We start from the raw sequence: 20,297 nt of genomic DNA, 5'->3' as shown, positions 1-20,297 counted from the left end.
TTTCTACTAAGATTAAAATATCATGATGATGTAAGACCTCTCCTTCTCAAACTGGAAAAAAGCCCCATGATAAAAATACATAGTTTTTTCATTTGTACCACATGTTGTTGTATTTGAAGTCTTCATCATTATGTATGTTATGACCAGCATTTGGATTTTTTTCATATAGATAATTTAAAAATATTATATATTTGTGCATAGCCATTTTTTCTAAAAATATTACATATCACAAATCAAACTCTATTCTGGGCTAATGAAGCACAAAGAATACAGTGCTCAGGGGATCCTGTTCTTAGGTCAAGCTTGAAAAGAATTGACTTTAGGATCCTGACATATTTTACTCATTTTGGACCAATGTGGAATAAATTTCTACAGGACCAGCAAAATCAAGCTTATGAGATCTGCTAAGACACAGAATGAGAAATGTACCACAAAAATATTAAACCATTTAGGAATCAACCTTTTACTCTTAATGTGCAGATTAGTTTTTGCATAGTAATTAAGTTTAGTACTTAAATTTACTCTTAGTGATTGTTATATGAGTCCAGGTGTGGTTTTCCGTTCTGCTCTGGAACAGTTTGATCCCAATCTCTGCACAAACTTTTCTTAGCTAGATAAGCACTGCCAAGCAGACTCAGACTAAAGTAACTATCAGAGAACTTTTTCTCTGACAGTGGATAGGAGTATGTAGAAAATTATTATTTTTGCCTGTTATTTAGTGCCAGATTCTGTCTGTCAGAGCTTTTGGGACTTCCTTAGCCAAAAATGCGTGCTGGCCATCCTATTTAATAGTCAGCAATGGACCAGTTTTCTAGTAATTTTACAATCCTTTTTGGAACGCAGTTTTATTGTTTTCATTTGCTACATCCTGTGACAAATTTCACGGTATGCACCATATGGAAAAAATGCATGATTTGCTGTTAAGTCTACTCACTGCTACTTCATCTGAGTGGCTCCTTGCTATGGGAAAGGGGCATGGCTGAAGGTTGCATTCTTCTGCATCAGTGTGATCCGTGTGAGCAGAACTGTGATTCTGGTAGTGTCAGACAGCTGGGTGTGTTCGGTGCAAGGCTGTGAGCAACAATCAGTGCCCTTGGAGGAGGCTCATCCTCAGCCTGCCCTCTCTTATGAGCAAGGTGCTCAAATTGTGTGGCCCATCCTAAGATTTTCTCTGTAATTCAAGTAATGGAGAAGTTTTAAAACATTTTGAAGTCATGTAATTCCCTTGGCAAGTTTGCAGATGACACCAAGCTGAGTTGCTACACCGGAAGGATGGGATGTCATCCAGAGGAACCTGAACAGGCTGGAGAAGTGGGGCTGTGAGAGCCTCTTGAGGTTCAACAAGACCAAGTGTAAGGTCCTACACTGGGTTGGGGCAATCGCCGTTTTCAGTACATGATGGAGGATGACGTGTTTGAGAGCAGCCCTGCAGAGAAGGACTTGGGGGTGCTGGTTGATGAGAAGCTCGACATGAGCCGGCAATGTGCGCTCACAGCCCAGAAGGCCAACCCTGTCCTGGGCTGCATCAAAAGCAGCGTGGCCAGCAGGGCGAGGGAGGGGATTCTGCCCCTTTATTCCTCTCTTGGGAGACCTTATCTGGAACACTGTGTCCAGTTCTGGAATCCTCAACATAAGAAGGAGATGGAGCTGTTGGAACAAGTCCAGAGGAGGTCTACAAAGATGATTGAAGGGCTGGAGCACCTTCCATATGAGGACAGGCTGAGAGAGTTGGGGTTGTTCAGCCTGAGAAGAGAAGGCTCAGAGGAGATCTTTTAGCCACTTTTCAGTACCTGAAGGGTCTACAGGAAAGCTGGGGAGGGGCTGTTCATAAAGGCTTGTGGGGATAGGACCAGGGGGAACAGGTGTAAACTGGAGAGGGAAAGATTTAGACTGGACATTAGGAGGAATTTCTTCACCCTGAGAGCGGTGAGGCCCTGGCACAGGTTGCCCAGGGAAGCTGTGGCTGCCCCATCCCTGGAGGTGTTCAAGGCCAGGTTGGATGGGGCCTTGGGCAGCCTGATCCAGTGGGAGGTGTCCCTGCCCATGGCAGGGGGTTGGAACTGGATGATCTTTAAGGTCCCTTCCAACCTGAACTATTCTATGATTCTATGCTTGGATATCTGTGTATTTACATATGTGTCAAACATGGGTCAGTTTGTCAGCTGTTAGAAGTCGAAGTAAACGTTTTAGACAGATTTTATGTTGGTTTGCACAGTCTGTAAGGCTGGTGCCTGGCACGGCAGGCAAGGGGAGAGCATTGTGGTGTCACCTGCAGGACTAGAGGTTTGAGATATTTCTGACTGACCACCTTTGGATCCACAAAGCTTCTTTAGAAAAGTCTGAATCACATATTACACTATTTTGAAGGGTGTTTACAAGAAACAGTAATGCAAATTTCAGCCTGTGGCAAGATATAAACAGTTTTCATTTTCTATTAGTACTTCCAGCTTTCCAAGGTCTGTGTTGTTGGCAGTGCTACAGAGGTCACTGTGTTCCACATTTAACGTGTGTGTGTTTTATTTTTAATAACTGATTTGCCAAAAAAAGTGTTTGCAAACTCTGGTCTTATAACAGCAAAGATCTTTTTAATGCTTTTTCCTTCCCTGCATTTAATTTAGAGCTGCTGTGCTAGTCCAGTGGATGCTCATTATGTCTGTGGGAATGCTTCTTTGTATTTAGCCTATTTTTCTTTGTCATTGATTGCAGCTACTCAGTACTAGCAGATGCAGCTTCATTTAATTTCTTTTACATATATTTTGCTACTTGCTCCAGTAGAAAGTTTTATCCATTATTCAAATTGGGTTTGTGCCTTTCACTCTATTGGAATTATCAAGGATTTGCTGTAATCTTTTAAAAAGTATCTTGACTGTTGTACTTTTATCCAAATTTTTACTTGACTTCTACGATTTTACACAGCTCTAATAAATCCTGTATCGTCAAGTATTCTTTTTCAAGAAAGGAGCAGTAATACATAAACAGTCATAGTTTTTCAGGTGTTTAATGGGATCACAGGAACTTCTGGGTAGATAAATATATTTTGTGAATCTTGTTCTATTGCTGTACCTCATGTAATATCCTTTAGTGTCTTCCCAGAATCAGTTGCAAATTTTTCAGAGTGGAAGGAGCCATTTGATTGAAACATAATTCAGAGAACTCATATACAGTAGATAAAAACATCTTTTTATCAGTAGTTATGACTTTTATCTGTTTTAAACCTGATCTTTCAGCTAACCCTGATTACCAATTACCTTCTTGAAAGAAAATGTAGGGTCAAAATTAGCACCATTCCAGCAATCTTCTTAAAAAGCCTATGGACCTTTTAAGACTGAAACTCTGATTACGGTTTCTCAGTGCCTTGCTGAGAGTATTTTGTGAGGCCTAAATTAGGGATATAGTTTGATTTTTGGTGTGTAAATGGGCAACAGCCTAGAATGGGAATGTCTTTTAACAAAACTTTCTAAATGTTACTCAGTTGATCGATTTTTAAAAATTAACACAATTTAAGCAACTTAAAGTCACAGCAAAGTAACCTCACTGACCACCGTAATAAAAAAAAAATAAAATGTGAAAGCAGATACTATCTTAAACCATAAAATAAGCCATAATATTTACTAATAATCAACTATAGTAGTAAAGAAGCTGGTAGATTTTTTTTTCCCAAATGATGTCCTCTGAAATAAAAGGTCTATGCATCTGAATTATTTCAGCTATTTTTTTCTTGATGTTGAAAGAAGAGTGGGCAGTTTGAGAAACTATTCCATGGTGATTTGCTGTAGGCAGTATTTATCAAATGTTTGACGCATTGTAAAGTAAGTCCAAAGTGTATTGTATTCAGAGAGGTACCTTGAAAGTACAGGTTTGTATACCTACCTTAAGAAAATAACATAACAATAAGATAATTATGCTAATGTTCTCTCTGTCTTCTTGGTAAATTGACTACCAAATACTTAGCTCACAACAGAGAAGCTTTTGGAAATACTCCATAATTTTGCATCCTCTAGAGACAGAATTTTATGATAATGGATATGTTATCTGTGGTCTAGAAACTCCTACTTTCTATACTACGGCTATCAGCCCTACCGAAGAATGATGTCCTGCCAGGCACTGAAGACATGGGGAATATTAAAGACAAAAGCAGAAAATAAAGCATAGCATAGACTAATAAGTATTCATTTTAGATGTAAAATAGGGTTTTTTTGTTCTGGAAGAGTTTTTTATGCATGGTTTCTCCTGCTGTTTTGAAGCATAAAGTTAAGCTTGAGGGAGATACAAATAATCCATAATACTAGCTAGGAAAAGTCGGAAAAATATTGTGAGAAATGTAGCTTGTAGTGTAAGTAAAAATGCTTACACCTAGTTCATCTGTATGTAAGGCCTCCGGCAATTTACTTAATGGGTTTTTTGTGAGGCTGCGTGGAACAAAATCCATCTGTTTAATATCATCCAAAACACAAATAGACACTTCATGATTAATGAAAGCTACACGAAAGATTTTCCAGGGATTGTGAAACCATGTTCCTTTTACAGTTAAATCCATTGTATCTGCCAGGTATTGTCAAAGAATGGAAGATTTATTTAAATTGCTAAAACTTGGAAAAAAATAGAATATTTGTACGGAGCTGTGTAAGTGTCATTTGAAGCTCACCATCACAGTAGAAACAAATTCATGCTTTTGGATGTTCTGAGATCCCAGCTGTGGGGACTGCAGCTGAGGAAGACTACATCAGGGGATTTAGTTACATACCCAGATGAGCTTCATTCTGTGATGAAGCTGTGAGACCCATGGCTAAGCATTGCTGTTTATTGCAAATAGAGCATACACATAGCTCCTTTTACCCTTGGATATGCTAGCTGACGTTTGTATGTCTTTGGATTCCTAGCCAATGAGAAGACTTCGTCAGAAGCTTTTGCTATCTGAGCCTATAGAGACCTGTCATAACAGACATATACAAATAAAAGAAAATAATAAACATTATTTTTGCTCGAAAGAATGAGCTATCAAGCTATGTCAGATTTGGTTGCCTAGGCATTAGCACTGAGAATAATTTAAGATGTATGAGGGCAGCCGCAACGTCTGGTCTGAGTCATAGAATCATAGAATCACAAGGTTGGAAGGGACCCACTGGATCATCGGGTCCAACCATTCCTAACAATCCCTAAACCATGCCCCTCAGCACCTCATCCACCCGTCCCTTAAACACCTCCAGGGAAGGTGACTCAACCACCTCCCTGGGCAGTCTCTGCCAGTGCCCAATGACCCTTTCCGTGAAAAATTTCAGTGATACCAGAAACTATTTCAGTTATCTTCATGGCATTCAAGTGTCACTTAGGTCCTGGGGGGACCCTGCAGAGCCTCCCCAGGTCTGTAACGAGCTTAGAAAGCTGACAGGTTTCTAGATAGACATAGGTAACACAGGGTGAAAGGTAAGTGATTAAACAGACAAAGGAGACTGAAGAAAGGGTAAAGACAGTGGTGTTGCAATAAATACAACATCCTGGTTAGCTGCCAGACTGATACATGATCACACTAGTTTTTAGACACAAACTCAGTACTGTGTGATTAAAACTGCAGTTGAGAATCTTTAGAATAGACACATTTTTAAGCTAAGGAATTAGATTTACTAGACTGTCTTGCTGGCTTTAAATTTCATGTGATTATAGCTCTTGCTGATTGAAGCTAAAGTAGTAATATTACAGGATTTATGGAGTAAAGGAAGACTTCCTATTTAAGGGAAAATTTCAAAGAAAGGAGGAAGGCATTTAAAACAAAAGCAATTGAGAAAGTCAGACTGATGACGCTGAAAGGAACTAAGGCAGTGGTAAGGTTTGCAATAAAATTCATTTCTAAATATGAAGAAACACTGAATAAACCTTACATGAAATTTGGTATAAAAGAAGAAGGGGAGCAAATTAACTGAATCAGAAGTGTAACTCATGTAAGGACAGAAATGACTGAAGTGCAGTAGATGCTTTGATGTTTAGTTATTCTGTCAGAAAATGTAATGTTTTATTGGTATTATAACTGCAAATGTGCTAAATACAAACCATATAAAATAAGTTTTCTCAAAAGGCAAAATAAAATCTAGAATCACAGCCCCTTTATCTTACTTCATATGAACAAAATGTTGCTTGATATCTTTACAAAGGACATCCCCAAGGGCAATTTTTTTCTGTAGGCCAGTGAATCATGAATTATTCCATAGCACTGATTTTGTTACTACCAGTGGGTGGCAGTTTTCCCATTTGTAGTAGTTCCAAACATTGTGTTTCCCTTAGTGGCAGAAAAAATTGCATGATGTGTCTGTTTTGTGTTATGTTTTGATTAAACACAGGCGTTTGTGATAATTTTAGTTATAATACACTCTTCACAAAAATTACATTTTTTATCTTACAGATGGAATAAAACTAGTTGCTTGGCTTCATGCTTTGATTTAAGAATACATTGTTTGATAATTAGAGTTTCTTTGGTAGTTTAGTTAGCGTTATGTCACCATATTGAATATAACTGTTCCTATTAAAAGTGCCTTATTACTCATGATGGCCAAAAAAATGTTCAGATTCTGAACATTTGTGCTGCATGTGAAGTCTCTGTTTAAGAACACGGCACATTTCTAAAGGTCGGTTTGACTTTTCACCTAGAAGTTAGGGAAGAGACTCATGATATCTAAACTACTTGTCAAACTAATCTTCTGGGAAAGTGCAAATAATTCTAATTGGTGTATCCGGAGATCATCCATGTAAAAGAAGTAATAGATTGGGAAGAGATACTGAAACCAAATTTAATTTTCAGGTATCCTGAAGTTGATCTAACAGAATTACTCTTTATAATTACTGAACCGTGTAAGCTGCACAGAAAAATAACTCTCATCCTTTATGACCAAATTATCAGTTTCATTCTCCCTTTTTCATGCCAACGGATATGTGGAGAATAACTGAAAATATCCATGCTATGTACTATGGGAATCGCTTACGTTAGCATAAGTGATAGATTCATTCTTACCTGTGTGAGTGTCAATGGACCATACAAGAATAAGGACCAGAGGGAATGGGTATCAACTGGAGAGGGGCAGATTTAGACTGGACATTGGGAAGAATTTCTTCACTATGAGGGTGGTGAGGCACTGGCCCAGGTTGCCCAGGGAAGCTGTGGCTGCCCCATCCCTGGAGGTGTTCAAGGCCAGGTTGGATGGGGCCTTTGGGCAGCCTGATCCAGTGGGATGTCCCTGCCCATGGCAGGGGGGTTGGAACTACATGATCTTTAAAGTCCCTTCCAACCCAAACTATTCTATGATTCTATGAATTTTAAGGGTCTGAACCAGGTCCCACTCGAAGAAGAGCCTAATTCTGTGTATCTCAGTAGTGCAGAGTCAAAGGAGGAGTGTTTGTCTTACAGTTCCTTTTATTATGTTATTTGATCTCTTCTTGTAATTATAGGTGCATTGGAATTTTGATGACCTGTAAAATGCTCAGGATGTCACTCATGTTAACTCATGTGCCATTGACCAATGAACTGTTTTTGCTTGATGGGGTCATTATTAGGTAGAAGCTGGGTTTAAACTGCAGAACAATGGAACTATCTTTTCCAAGACAGCATTTCAGAGATGTAATTCATATAAAAACTGCCAGATTATTCCTGGTTGTTACATTCATGTTATTTTTCCCCCCCCAAAGAATGGATTTGTTTTGGTGGTGTCTAGAACAGTCCTCTTGTTTTTGCTGCAGCATATTAATTTCAATATTAGATTAAAATGTAAATTCTGTAAGCCAAACTCTTACTGCAGATTAACGGTGGTGCAAGGAAGAATAGTGTCTGACAAATAAGTTTGAATAATTTCACTTGAGATAAAATAATTGATTAACTGAATATAGACTACAGTTTTAAGAATATGTGGAGTTTTGTTTTAAAACTGAATTATGTTCAATTCAATGATCACTGTAAGAGACTGAGAGATATATTGTAGAGCTAAATGAGCAGCGATGCTGAGGAAATTACAGTCTTCAAATATTTATGGGGATGGAAGCTACCATACATCAAATATAATTATAGCTATCTCTCGTGTTCTCTTACAATCACAGCATTTTAAATAGGAAAATACCATTTGTCATACTCATCATCCTGTTGACCAGGACCTTTTCTCAATAATCAAAAGCGGCTTCTTTCCCTGTATTAGTCGGGGGTTTCAGTAAAGCATTGCAGCCCTTGGTGGGCAACCAGGAGCATGTGAGCCTGTCCAGTGCCAGACATGGACTACTGGCATGAATGCGCTGGCAAGTGACTTAAAAGTAGCGTTTCACTGTATTCCCAGATGAAATAGTTTGCATGTTTCCAGCTGAACCTCTTTTTTCTTATGTATTTTTTTATTTTTTTAATTTTCTATTTTCTGTCCATATTTTGAACACCAACCATGCTGCAAATGTTAAATTTATGAGGAGATGAGGCGGCAGGTGTGTGTGTGTATGTGTGTGTATTACTTTCTGGAGAAACTGTTCCACATATTTAAAAGGTTTTCTTTTCCCCCCTCAGGGAATTCCTGGAATCCCTGGAAATCAAGGAGCAAAAGGACAAAAGGTATTATTAATAGCTCAAAACACAATTAAAACCATATATGTACACCCATTCCAAAATAAGGGTTCAGTTTGTGCTCAGAGGAGAGTTTTTGTAGTGGGGATTTAGAACATCAAATCATGCTGCAAATAAACAGAGTCATGCTCCAATTTTTTTGTGGTGTGTTAGAAAATCTTTATTTCAACTATTAAAGAGGGAATGAATAATTTTTAAGTAAGAAGATTAATTTCATGATAATTCAATATATGCTCCTAGCAATAAATTAAAGAAAATTTAACAAATTTGTTAACTATAAATACATTAATTACAGAATTCTTCTCTTTATGAAAAAAACCATAGGGTGAAATTGGACCGCCGGGTCAACCAGGACCAAAAGGGTCACCAGGGAGTACTGTAAGTTTGCAAATGGTGTCTGAACATTTATCTGAACAGATAAATCTGATGCTGTCTTTCTCTACTTTTAATAAGCAAACAAGGAGTGGTAAATACAGTACCAACCTAGCATTTTCAGGTTGGCAAATATGATCAGACTAAGTTTAATCTCAGAATCCCACCCTCACCCCTCCCCAAAAATATTATATACATACTTTCCTTTTAAAATTGATGATTTTCTGACTGTACATTTGATAAACAAGTCCAAAATCACATTAGTCTGATTTTACTCTCTGAAGTAATTAACCTTGAAATAACTTTGAAAGCACTCAAGTAGATTTATTTTGAAAGTTAGGACTGACTTAAATACTGTCATACTGTGCAATGGATTTCTGAAGATGCATTTCAGAATGTTTTGTGATAGTGCTCAATATTGTGTATAGGCACATGAATGTCTACATATGTATTGAAGAACTCGTTTGCTCATATTTCCTTAATAAAATATATGATCAATTAACACCAGTGCAGCCCTGGTCGGAGAGAAAGATTGAAACCAGTTTTGGCTTTTACAAGTTCTGAGCTATTCTGCCACCTGATACATTTAGAATTTCCTGCACAATATACAGGTACCCTACATCCACCCGGTAGCTCTTCCTTCCCTGACTCTACCACGGGCACGATTACTATATTACAGCTGTCAGAAGCCCTTTTGTATGAAGTTAATACACTAATTCATTTTCTTTTCATGACGTTAAAGACCTCTTTAGCCACCTAAAGATCTTCATTGGAAAGAGTATATTTCCTTGACAGCCAGTTATTACAGTTGTTTAGCTCCAGTTTCAATGAACCATTGCCTGAACTGGAAGTTCAAACACCACTACTCCTCGTTAACGCATGCACATTTGGTCTCTCACCTGTGCCACTAAGCATTTTAATTGCCCATTGCTGGAATTTTTTTCTCCATTTCTTTCTGAGCAAAGTTGAACAAAATGCCAGAGGGAAGGTTGTATCATCTGCTGTAATAAAGCCTTGTGGGATTCCAAAGTGTATGTATTTATATAGTAACTGACCTACCGTGTTTTTCCCAAATGTTGATAAGTAACATCTGGTTCTTGATACACTTGAATATAATTTATTCATGTTTCCCGTCAACTCATTTAATGCATCTTTTGTCACTTGATAAAATAAGTAGGAAATTGATGCATGGAATATTTGAATACGTTATATGACATTAGGGAATTTCAACCCTAAGAGATAGTGGGATTTTCCTTGTATTAGTCACACTGAATATGTCTGTTCCAGAGAAAAACAGATGGAAAGGTTGTAGATCGTCTGTTAATACCTTGGGAAAATTCTTCAGTAACGAGTTCTTCTTCAGTAATAGCTGTCCCTATTACATTGCCAACATCAGTAGTTTATTAATTTATCTGCCACATAAATATTGTCAGCTCTGGAAAATGAGGGAGTAATGCTGCATTTTATGCCCTTCAATTGTTCTTTACTGTATTCGGGATGTGCTCTTGTCTTTTAATTTTACGTGCCATAGTTTTCAGGTTTTCAGGATTTTCCTATGTTGCATCTTCTTGCAGTGTACTGATTTCATGTGGTCATCTTCCTGTAATTTTTTAAATGAAACGCATTAAATATGACCTAGTAATGAAAGTGCAAGAAAGGAAGCCAGGACAACTGGGTTTTATTTCTCCCTTTCCTGCAGATGTATGCCTGACCTTTAGTTATACTAAATGCATTTTCTGATTCGCCTTCTCTAGTATATATTTGCGGGTCCATGTGGATATATATACATTTGATTAAAAAAACCCCCAAACCAAACAGCTATTCTGTAAACACAGTTTGTCCACTTTATATAAGATAAAATGAATGACGAAGCTTTGTGATGAACATTGACCTTTTCTGTAACTGAAGGACTGGTGTGGGCATAAACTAGAAGTGATCTGGTGAAGAGCTGGTAGAGGGTAGGCACTTAGCATGTTACATGACTTGAAAAGCAGGGCTAGACTGAGGTGGGAATGTGAAAGGAGCCAGAAATCCTTGAATTACATTTCTTTATCCCTTCGTTCTATCCCTCCCCAAACTTGTTGTTGTCGACTGATTAATGTGCTAGTAATGAGCATAGAACAGGAATCTGAGAAGAATCATAGAATCATAGAATGGTTTGGGTTGGAAGGGACCTTAAAGATCATCCAGTTCCAACCCGCTTGATGCGGGCAGGGACACATCCCACTAGACCAGGCTGCCCAAGGCCCCGTCCAATCTGGCCTTGAACACCTCCAGGGATGGGGCATCCACATCTTCCCATAATTTCACCCTGGCTTTTGAATAAGGAAGGTAATCTTCCAGGAGTGCCAAAAAGATCACACAGTGAAGACAGCTGCATTTCAGAAGCTAAGAAGGTCAATAGATAACTAAAATTTAGTTTAAAATAGCCAAATTGAATTAAGCCTTACAGTGAAATAAAAATTAATAAAATATTATTTTGCTATGTAAATGAAGAGAAAAAGTAAAGAAGCAGGCCTGATGTGCAAGTGAATTAAGACAGCCTTAATATAATCAAGGTTAGGTTCCAAAACCAAATTAATATCTGCTTACACTTGCTGTAACAAAGCTGGCGCTGAACACAGCTCATAAGCAAAATATTAATAGGAATACACTGTCTCTTGGGTTATGAGTGGAAGCAGACCTCAAACTTCACTCCAGCTGGAGATGAATTGGTAATTTCTGTTCCAGAGCTATGAGAGAAATGGCACAGGGTATAGTAAACCTCTGTTTACCAAATAATAGATTGCACTAGATTAACTGTATCATCTTTGATAAGATGACTGATTTTCAATGTAAATAAGAACAAGCAGATATAATCTTCAAAATTCAGGAAAGTGCCGGAAGTTATTTGATGTGTGACATTATTAGTTATTTTAGAGAAACTGAAGTTTAATAGAATTTTCATGTGTAATTGGCTGAATGGAAAAAGTCCGAGACTGAGGAAAATTGGCAGCAAAGTTACTCAAGCTTTAGTCTTGTGATTTGATATAACTTATTTGTATTCACAGATCTGTGGCCTAAAGAGCAAGTTACTATGTTTATTGGTGGAAACTTTTGGTTACCAGTACTTACAAAACAGTGGGAAAGAAACCTGAGTTAATCTGTACTGCCTCAGATAACACTAAACCAGATGGAATACCACAGAATAGATGAAATGCTGAAAACCCTACCTAGAAAGAATTCTTATTCCAAATATTCTGATTTTTTTCCTGTATTTGCAAAAATAAAGCTCTCCTTTTAGTTTTAGTAAAGAAAATTAGTAAATGTTTTGAGTTACAGTCTTTGTAACAAACTATATAGATGTACATTTATTTTTGATCACATGTAACTTTTGAAGGAGGTCTGAGGTAATATAATGGAACTGAATAGTTCCTGACTTTTAGTACAAAGTGGAAGATGGTTGTTTTTATCTATCTGAAAACGAAGATTAAATAACAATCATTACAGTACTTTTTTTGAAAATACTATCAATTAGAATAATTGATAAAACTTAATCTCTGACAAGTTAGATTTTCAGGCCTTATTTGATTGTTTGTACATATGCTGAAGTGTCATGACCTGAAATGGAAGAAGCTATTGGTTTCTTGAATGAACAGTTCAATCCCGAAGATTCTAGAAGATGAAAAAGAGTAGCCCCAATGTTAACTGCTTCCAATAAGTCTTCACAGAGTTTGCAAAAGGAGTTGAGTCACATCAGCCTTTGATGGGCACACAGTCAGAAAGAAGGACGAGAATTATGAAATGCCACATATACTTTTGCTGGTTTGGGGAATCCTAAATGGAAACCAAGAAACTCTTGTGTCATTTTCTAAGATATCTTTAATATGTCCTTAGCTATAATTGAATCATAGAATGGTGTGGGTTAATATGCTAAAGATTAGATCACACAGGTGGGGCTTTGAGTTGCAGAATTTTTTCTCACAGGAGTATTTAATGACAGTGTTGTGCTTGTCTTGCGTGTTTTTTCCTGTTGTACAGTAGCTCTTCCATAAGCCACAAAAGTTCTAAATAATCCACAGAGATACAGCCTGTGTGCTAGTATGATTAAAGACATTTTATTTCCTATCCTATTTATTTCCCTATAGGAATTTAATACTAATAATACTAACAATGCTAATAATACTAATACTAATACACTATACTGAAGCCGTCTCTAGCTTAGTACAGAAACGTCTCTGCCTTTTTCACAAATAAATAGGGTTTGATGGGACCAGAAGGCTCATTTGGTCTACCTGGAGCTCCTGGGCCTAAGGTACGTGATTGTGTTAATTTTCTTGTGACTTTGGTAGATAACTGTTTTATAGATGACAAAACACTACAGTTTTGCAGCTATTTTTTTCATATATTAAATATTGGTGAATAGCTGCATGATTTTCCCTATATTCCCTTATATGATAGTACGGTCTCAAGAGAGCTTAATATAGCTGTCATCCCATGAGGTTTGGAACCTTTGCAGAAATGGTTATGAGACTTGGTTTCAGTTTTGCAGTCCTGGAAAATGTTCTGCAATGCTGGGAGCCAGATAATTCTCAGTATACATCAGAAGTTTCTGCCTATGTTACATTTATTTATATTTTAATTGTATTTCCACCTGAGGAGCCATATTTATTTTGGATGTAATTTTATTGATTGCACTGCAGCTACAGCAAGAATTAATTTGACCCATGCCCTTAGAAACTCAAAAAGATACTATAAATCCAGATCTGTTAGTGTACCCTTTCAATTTAATCCAAGATTAACTTTGGCCAGTAAGCACTAAATTGTATGTCCTAGAGAATATTTAGGAATATAGAATCTGTTTCCCAAACTTTGTATTTACATTTAGCTCCATTTCCACGCATACCTTATTTTATATTGAAAAGTATATATGTATTTATTTAAAATTGTATTCCAAAGGTAACATTTTTAAAGCGGTCAATGTTTGCTAGGGTCAAGAAGATTGAATACTCATGAAATGACTAAAAGTTAATTAGCTTTATTTTCATTTGTGCAAAATGCCTTTGTTTTGTATATTTATCTCTCATTCAGAATATAGGCTGATTCTTACAGAATCAGTCTTAAAAAGCTCATTCTTACTAAATGGGTGGAAATGTGATATCAGTGAACACAAACATGGTATGACTGGGCAATGGTAATTAAGCAGAGTGGGAAGGGACAGTTGAGCAGAGGTTGGCAGATCACATTTTATCATCAATATCTCATCTTTCCTGAGAGAATGTTGAAACTTTAGGTTTCCTGTAAGAGAGCAGAACTTTAGCCTTTCTATTACTACTTGTGCCTATTTTTAGCCAATTTCCCAGCAGCGTTGGTTTATGTTTGTGAGTCATACCAGATGTGACAGAACATACATACTATCTGCCATGGCACACTCTTATATTGTTATATAGGGTGATAAAGGCGAACCTGGAATACAGGGGAAACCAGGATCATCAGGAACCAAGGTAAATATAAATCTGGAAATATTCTAGTTAAAAAGGGATTGAATTACTTTTCCATGGTGTATTCTATTTTCCATTATTAGTTACAAGGCAGCTTGTTTCAAAATAAAACTGTAATTAACATAAAATTGCATCAGAATGCATTTGATGGCATATTCTTACTAATTTTGTACTAGATTTTAGGCAGTCTAAGTCAGCTGTTCATGAAGTTCAAACCTGCAAACACTGCCGTTTCTTCAGATAGTTTTATTTATGTAATTTTGAAAAATCAGCACAAATTGTATTAAGAGACAAAAACTATAGATGCTGGAAAACTGAGGTGAGGAGTCCCTTATGTGGCTTCTCTGTGTGCAACGTCGCTTTACAAATTCTCCAGACATTTCAATAATCCTCAGTTATAAAATACCAAAGCATCATAGCCAAAGTATATCATGTGACCTTAAGGAAAAATGCCATGTATGTTTTTACACACAGCACATCACTGACGCAAAGCTATTGTGTTACTTAGGGAGAACTAGGACTGCCAGGTGCTCCAGGTGAACCAGGCTACCCAGGCATTCCTGGTACCCAGGGTATAAAGGTAAGTATTTTTTTTCAGTTTTACATTAATTGAATCTTTTACTGGAATCACTTTTCTTATAAGTGATCACTATTAAAGAAAACCCTTTTTCTAAATAAATCATTATTAGAGAGTATTTGGTATATTTTGGAAGGCCCAGTCATTAGAATATAGAGTCATAGAATAATTAGGTTGGAAGGGACCCATTGGGTCACCAAGACCAACCATTCCTAACGCTACCTAAACCATGCCCCTCAGCACCTTGTCCACCTGTCCCTTAAACACCTCCAGGGAAGGTGACTCAATCATTTTTCACAGGGAGGAGAGAATGGCCAAAATGGAGAAACTTAACATAAAATACTACAACATAGATATTAATGAAATTTCCCTTATGAATTATAGCACATAATGATATGATCTATGATTTTATATTTACTTAGTCTTATAGCAAGTGTTACATCTATAAAGTCTATTGTACAAAGTCTTTTATGGAGCTCCCAGAAGAGCTGAGCAATTAACCCTAGGTAGCTGCGACTGCTTCAGCTCAGGTAGCCTTAGGCATTAAGAGTTATCTGATCTAACCAAGCTGTCTGAGTTCTCCCCATACTTAGCTGAGTCACGCTGATTTAAGAGGTCAGAGTTAGGGCAGGAACCATCTCCCATAACTTTAAGTTTCTTTTCCAGTCAATGAAGAGAAATAGCCGTGTTCTATGAGTACATATTTTGTATCTCTGTTGTTAATTGGCTGAATAGTTTTCAAGAGCTGCCTATTTCGTTCCAATGTCAACTACATGGTGTTTAGACAACTTGATAAGCCTAGATACGTGTATTTTAAGTACTATTTACACGATCTGATTGGAAATCACCTCACTAGTGTTTATCTACTACGAACATTTCAATGAAAGTGAATGGAAGTGGAACTTAGTCCTTACACAGTTTTGATTGAATTTAAATATATATATATGTATTTCTCATAAAAAGAAATATTTTTTTCTTTGGTGTGTCATGTATGACTTCCACACTCAGTGGGTTTACAGTACGTGTTGCAGACATTATTTATTCTCTGTGGGTGAAGGCAAACGTACTTAGTGGTTAACATCCAGAAGTTTGACCCATCAGAAATACTAGCCGCTTCTCTGCCTTCACCCTCTCCACACTCATACACTGGGTGGATAAAATCCTGCTGGATTTGCCACCTCATTATGTTGTATTCTTTAGTTTTAACTTGGTATATGAGTATCGACTTTAATTTTTGGTAGTTCCTTCTGTGAGAGATTGCCTTCTTAGTATAACTTTCTGTAGTTTTATCAGTGTTTGTATGTTTGGGAATAAAGTGATTTGTCTTCTTTCAGTATAAATAAAAGCTGTTCGATGCTTCTCTTCTACTTACTGTGTTAAATTAAAACACAGACTATGTGTCATTGAGATGAATCATGTTACGATGGAGACTTTTCTTCTAATATTTTACAGGGGGACAAAGGAAACCAAGGTGAAAATGGTATCCAGGTATATCAGCTTTCTAATGATATCATCTGGCAACAGTACTAATATAAGTCTTAGGTGCTAATTCAGGAACTTCTTTTATGATAAGCTCCACAGAAGGTTTGCCTGAAGAACAGCAGCAGTGAGCCCTAACTCTTCGTCAAGGAATACTGCCCTGTATACCCAATATGAATTTCCAGCTGCCTTTCTCAGGCTCAGGAGGCAATTGATATTGGTGTGGCCCTAGCAGTGGTGAGGGCTCAGGGATGTTGGTTGTATGCTGCCCCACGGGGCTGGGACACAACCCAGCACGGTGCTGGGATGGTTCTGTCTCTGCCCGCCCCAGGCACTGGGGGATCACATAAATGCTCATAGTCAAAGTAATGCCACTTACCCTCTGCCTGTCTGTTCGAGTATAACAAGTGGGATTTTCCTCCTTGTTATCTAAAAGTCATGGAAATAACTACAAAAAAAAAAGTATTATTGCATCACTATGCAGATCCTTACTTGACTCCTCTGTGTTCGGAGTAGAACTTGTATCCTTCTGCACAGTTTCTTCTCTGAAGTGTTGAAGAGTAACTTTTCAGATTGATTTGGTTTAGGGTGAGAATTTAGGGTTTATTTCTTTGTGTTATTTTTGATAGTTTAATTACATCTTCCAGATAAATGTGTATTTTAAGAATATGTGCTTCTTTTCTGAAGGGACTGAAAGGAGAAAAAGGAAGACAAGGAAATCCAGGCTTACAGGTAGTGTTAAAATAGTGATTCTAGTTCAAGAGAGCCATTATTTGTGTTTGTTTCTTAAGATTACATGGATAGGTCTTTCCATCCTGTGAAATATATTTGTGTATAACATGATTGCATGGTTATACAAATTACCTCTTAAGCAACATTAGTGATCTTAGAATAACAAATACAACACACACAAAAAGATGAACCTGCACTTTTCTTAGCTGTGTGCATTGGAAGGATGAGTAGAAATGGACACAAGTTGCAAAGCAGAAAATCCCAACTTGATATTTGGGAAAAAGCATTTTTCTTTGACTGTGATCAAACAGTGGAGCAGCCTGCTCTAGCTGGACCTGTTCTAAAAAGGAAGTGGAAACTACGGAGTTCCTTTCCAACCTACATCTTTCTGTGGTTCTGGAATTTTGTATATTGAGAAACAAACTAGAAATAAATTTTTCTGAATTATTTTTTGAATCCTTATTTATGGAAATTTTTCATGAAACAGTTATATATAATATAAAAAGCAGATAAAGGCACAAAGTGGCTTTTGTGCAAAGGTTAGTGACGCTTAAAATGTTAACATTTTGCATGTACAATGCTACACTTCCATGTGCTTCATTACCTCTTAGACTATACTGGGAGTCAGTATTGACATCTTCAGTGCTCATAAATTAGTAATGTTTCCTGTTTCAGCTGCAAATCAATGAGATCCAGTTGTTTCTCTTTAAATCTGGTCCGTTGTATTGTGATCATGTCATAGTTGGCTATCATGTCATACCACAGAAAATAACTTAATATTTATAAATACTTGTTAACTGCATAATCTGTGTTGTGTCTAAACAGAGAAGTATTTGTTTGAGGTACGTATCTAAAACTAGACTTGGAAGGAAGTAACAGTTGCTTTTTTCAGAATTACAACATCCATACAGCTGCTTGTCTAGCCAGAGGGAGCTGATTCCAATGAAGCATGGGCGGGAAATCTAGATTGTATGTTAGCCTAGTTTTATCACTCTCGGGGGTATGTAGGTTGACAGGAGTCTGTTAGTAGAGCTGAACAGATATTTTTTTAAATAAATAGTTTAAATTACAAGGCCAGTCGTTGGTGTTAAGGAAATTTTAATGTCCTACTCTAGCATTTTACAATTAAACTTTCTGATTCTTCATTTTGCAAATAATGGACAATTTTTTTCATATATTTATTATTTTAACCATAAGGTAAAGTGATAGTGAAAGGAAACATTTTTTTTTCAGATAGAATGATGCAATTGAATTGCTGTTGCTTGCTTTTTTTTTTTTTTTTTTTTGAGAAAGCTGAAAAAAATAATACAGACTTGGTCTAAAATTGTTTCCCATGTTTCAGTTTGGTCAGCAACCAAGAAATCAGTCATTTAATTACTTCTGGTAGACAGTACTAGATTCTTCCAAGGTTTCTTAAGCCTTCAGGACTTCTCAAAGATACAATACAGATTCCCTTGTCCATAAATAAGAGAATAACAGAAAAGCAAAAAAGCCTGCTCTGAACTGCCAGCTTGCTGTGGATCTTAATGATAAATAACATCATTGAACCATTTGGCATAAATAACAATGAAACGATTTGCCAACATGCAAAATCTGGCTTACAAACTTTGTATTTCCAAAGCTCTGAACTTACTTTCTGTCTAGTAAGGCAATATTGGACATGTAGAATCGGAAGTTTTGTTTTGCTAGAACACAAAATTGTTCTTTTGTAGAGTGTAGATATATATATATTGTGTCTATTTGTTTATAATATGCATGATATATTCCCAACTTATCCTTTTAGTATATGATATTAAATGTGTTAATTCACTGTGATATACCTTTTTCATTCTTAAATGCACTTTGGGCTTTTGTACAAATAGCAATCACAGAATCTTCAAAAACTGACATCTGTGATTAATTATTGAATACAAAGGACAAAAATGTTATTTTATGATTATGAGTGATTTGGCTCAACTTGGTTTGTTTTGTTGTGGTTTTTTTTTTCATGTTAATTCCTAAAGGGGATAGAAGGATTGCGTGGAGAACGAGGAGAGGTAAGTATTTCATAAAGGCAAATATAGTATTACAAAATTATTCCATTTGTTTCTGCAGTTACATCATCTATAAGATGTCTTTACAGTCTTATTTCCATACTCACGTCTCTAAAAGCAGCAGAAGAGACATTGAGAAATATCAGAGAAGAAAAAAAAATTAGTTAAAAGGAGACACAGTGAAATATGTATTTCATGAGATGAAAGATTAAAAAAATAAAGCTCAGCATGTACTTTAAGAGAATTAAACAAACAAATCTGAGAAGCCAATTGAAAAAAGCAAATAATTAAAGAAAAACATATTTAGAGAGTCTAAGATCATTGAAAAATAAAAATGTATTCATAAAAGAATACAGAACACTTGATCAAAATGATCTGTATTGTTCAGCAGCCAATAATAGCAGGGCAGGATACAAAAATAAGGAACTGGATACACAAAGATCCTTCTTCTTGCATATCTTCACTCCTTTTGGCAGTGAGGCATTTCAGCTAGACTATGCATTTAATATCAGTCTTGAATTTGCCTAATTCCTTTTGAACTGTGCTGATACGCTGTACTTGCAGCTTCCATAAAAGTCTGGGGTAAGGACTTCCACAGCAGAACCATTAGTCTTGTGTGTTTTAACCTTCACCAGCGACATCTCTTTGTGTGCCTTTATTTCAAAGCTATGAAAAGGAATACAGCAAAGCCTTTACAAAGATTTAATTTTTAGAGGATTCTGTATTTGAGACTGACTCAGAAAATACCGGTCAGAAGAGTTCTTTCTCTCTACTACTAATTTGATACAGGAATGATGCATCTCCTCCTGAAACTTGAGGGGTGCAAGAGGAAGCCTTCTTGGCATGCTCTAGCTCTGTCAGAAACTGAATTTGTTGCTCTTCAGGATATTTTTAGAAGTCACATTGTTTTGGGTTTTTTCTTCTTCTTCTGTTTGGCTAAAGTAGATATATTTATGGCCAGACCTTTTAATCGTTGTATGTTGTTTAAAAACTGGTGTTTACAAGATTCACCTTCTTATTTTTTATGTCTTCCAATATTTAGT

The 20,297-nt window shown here is 36.7% G+C and overlaps 1 protein-coding gene across 1 annotated transcript in view; it reads left to right on the top strand.

Annotated features, from left to right (window-relative positions):
- Window positions 1-20,297, top strand: part of COL21A1 (collagen type XXI alpha 1 chain) — a 137,790-nt gene that overhangs the window by 105,190 nt on the left and 12,303 nt on the right. Inside the window, exons 21-28 of the mRNA XM_054063249.1 lie at window positions 8,525-8,569; window positions 8,906-8,959; window positions 13,194-13,247; window positions 14,383-14,436; window positions 14,942-15,013; window positions 16,463-16,498; window positions 17,177-17,221; window positions 19,225-19,257. Of these exons, the coding sequence (XP_053919224.1) occupies window positions 8,525-8,569; window positions 8,906-8,959; window positions 13,194-13,247; window positions 14,383-14,436; window positions 14,942-15,013; window positions 16,463-16,498; window positions 17,177-17,221; window positions 19,225-19,257 (393 nt within the window). The remainder of the gene's footprint in view (window positions 1-8,524; window positions 8,570-8,905; window positions 8,960-13,193; window positions 13,248-14,382; window positions 14,437-14,941; window positions 15,014-16,462; window positions 16,499-17,176; window positions 17,222-19,224; window positions 19,258-20,297) is intronic.

The sequence above is a fragment of the Cuculus canorus genome, chromosome 3, assembly GCF_017976375.1.
Source record: "Cuculus canorus isolate bCucCan1 chromosome 3, bCucCan1.pri, whole genome shotgun sequence".
In the NCBI taxonomy this organism is placed as follows: Eukaryota; Metazoa; Chordata; class Aves; order Cuculiformes; family Cuculidae; genus Cuculus; species Cuculus canorus.
Note: the sequence above shows the minus strand (reverse complement) of the source record. Positions and strands in the feature narration are given on the sequence as shown.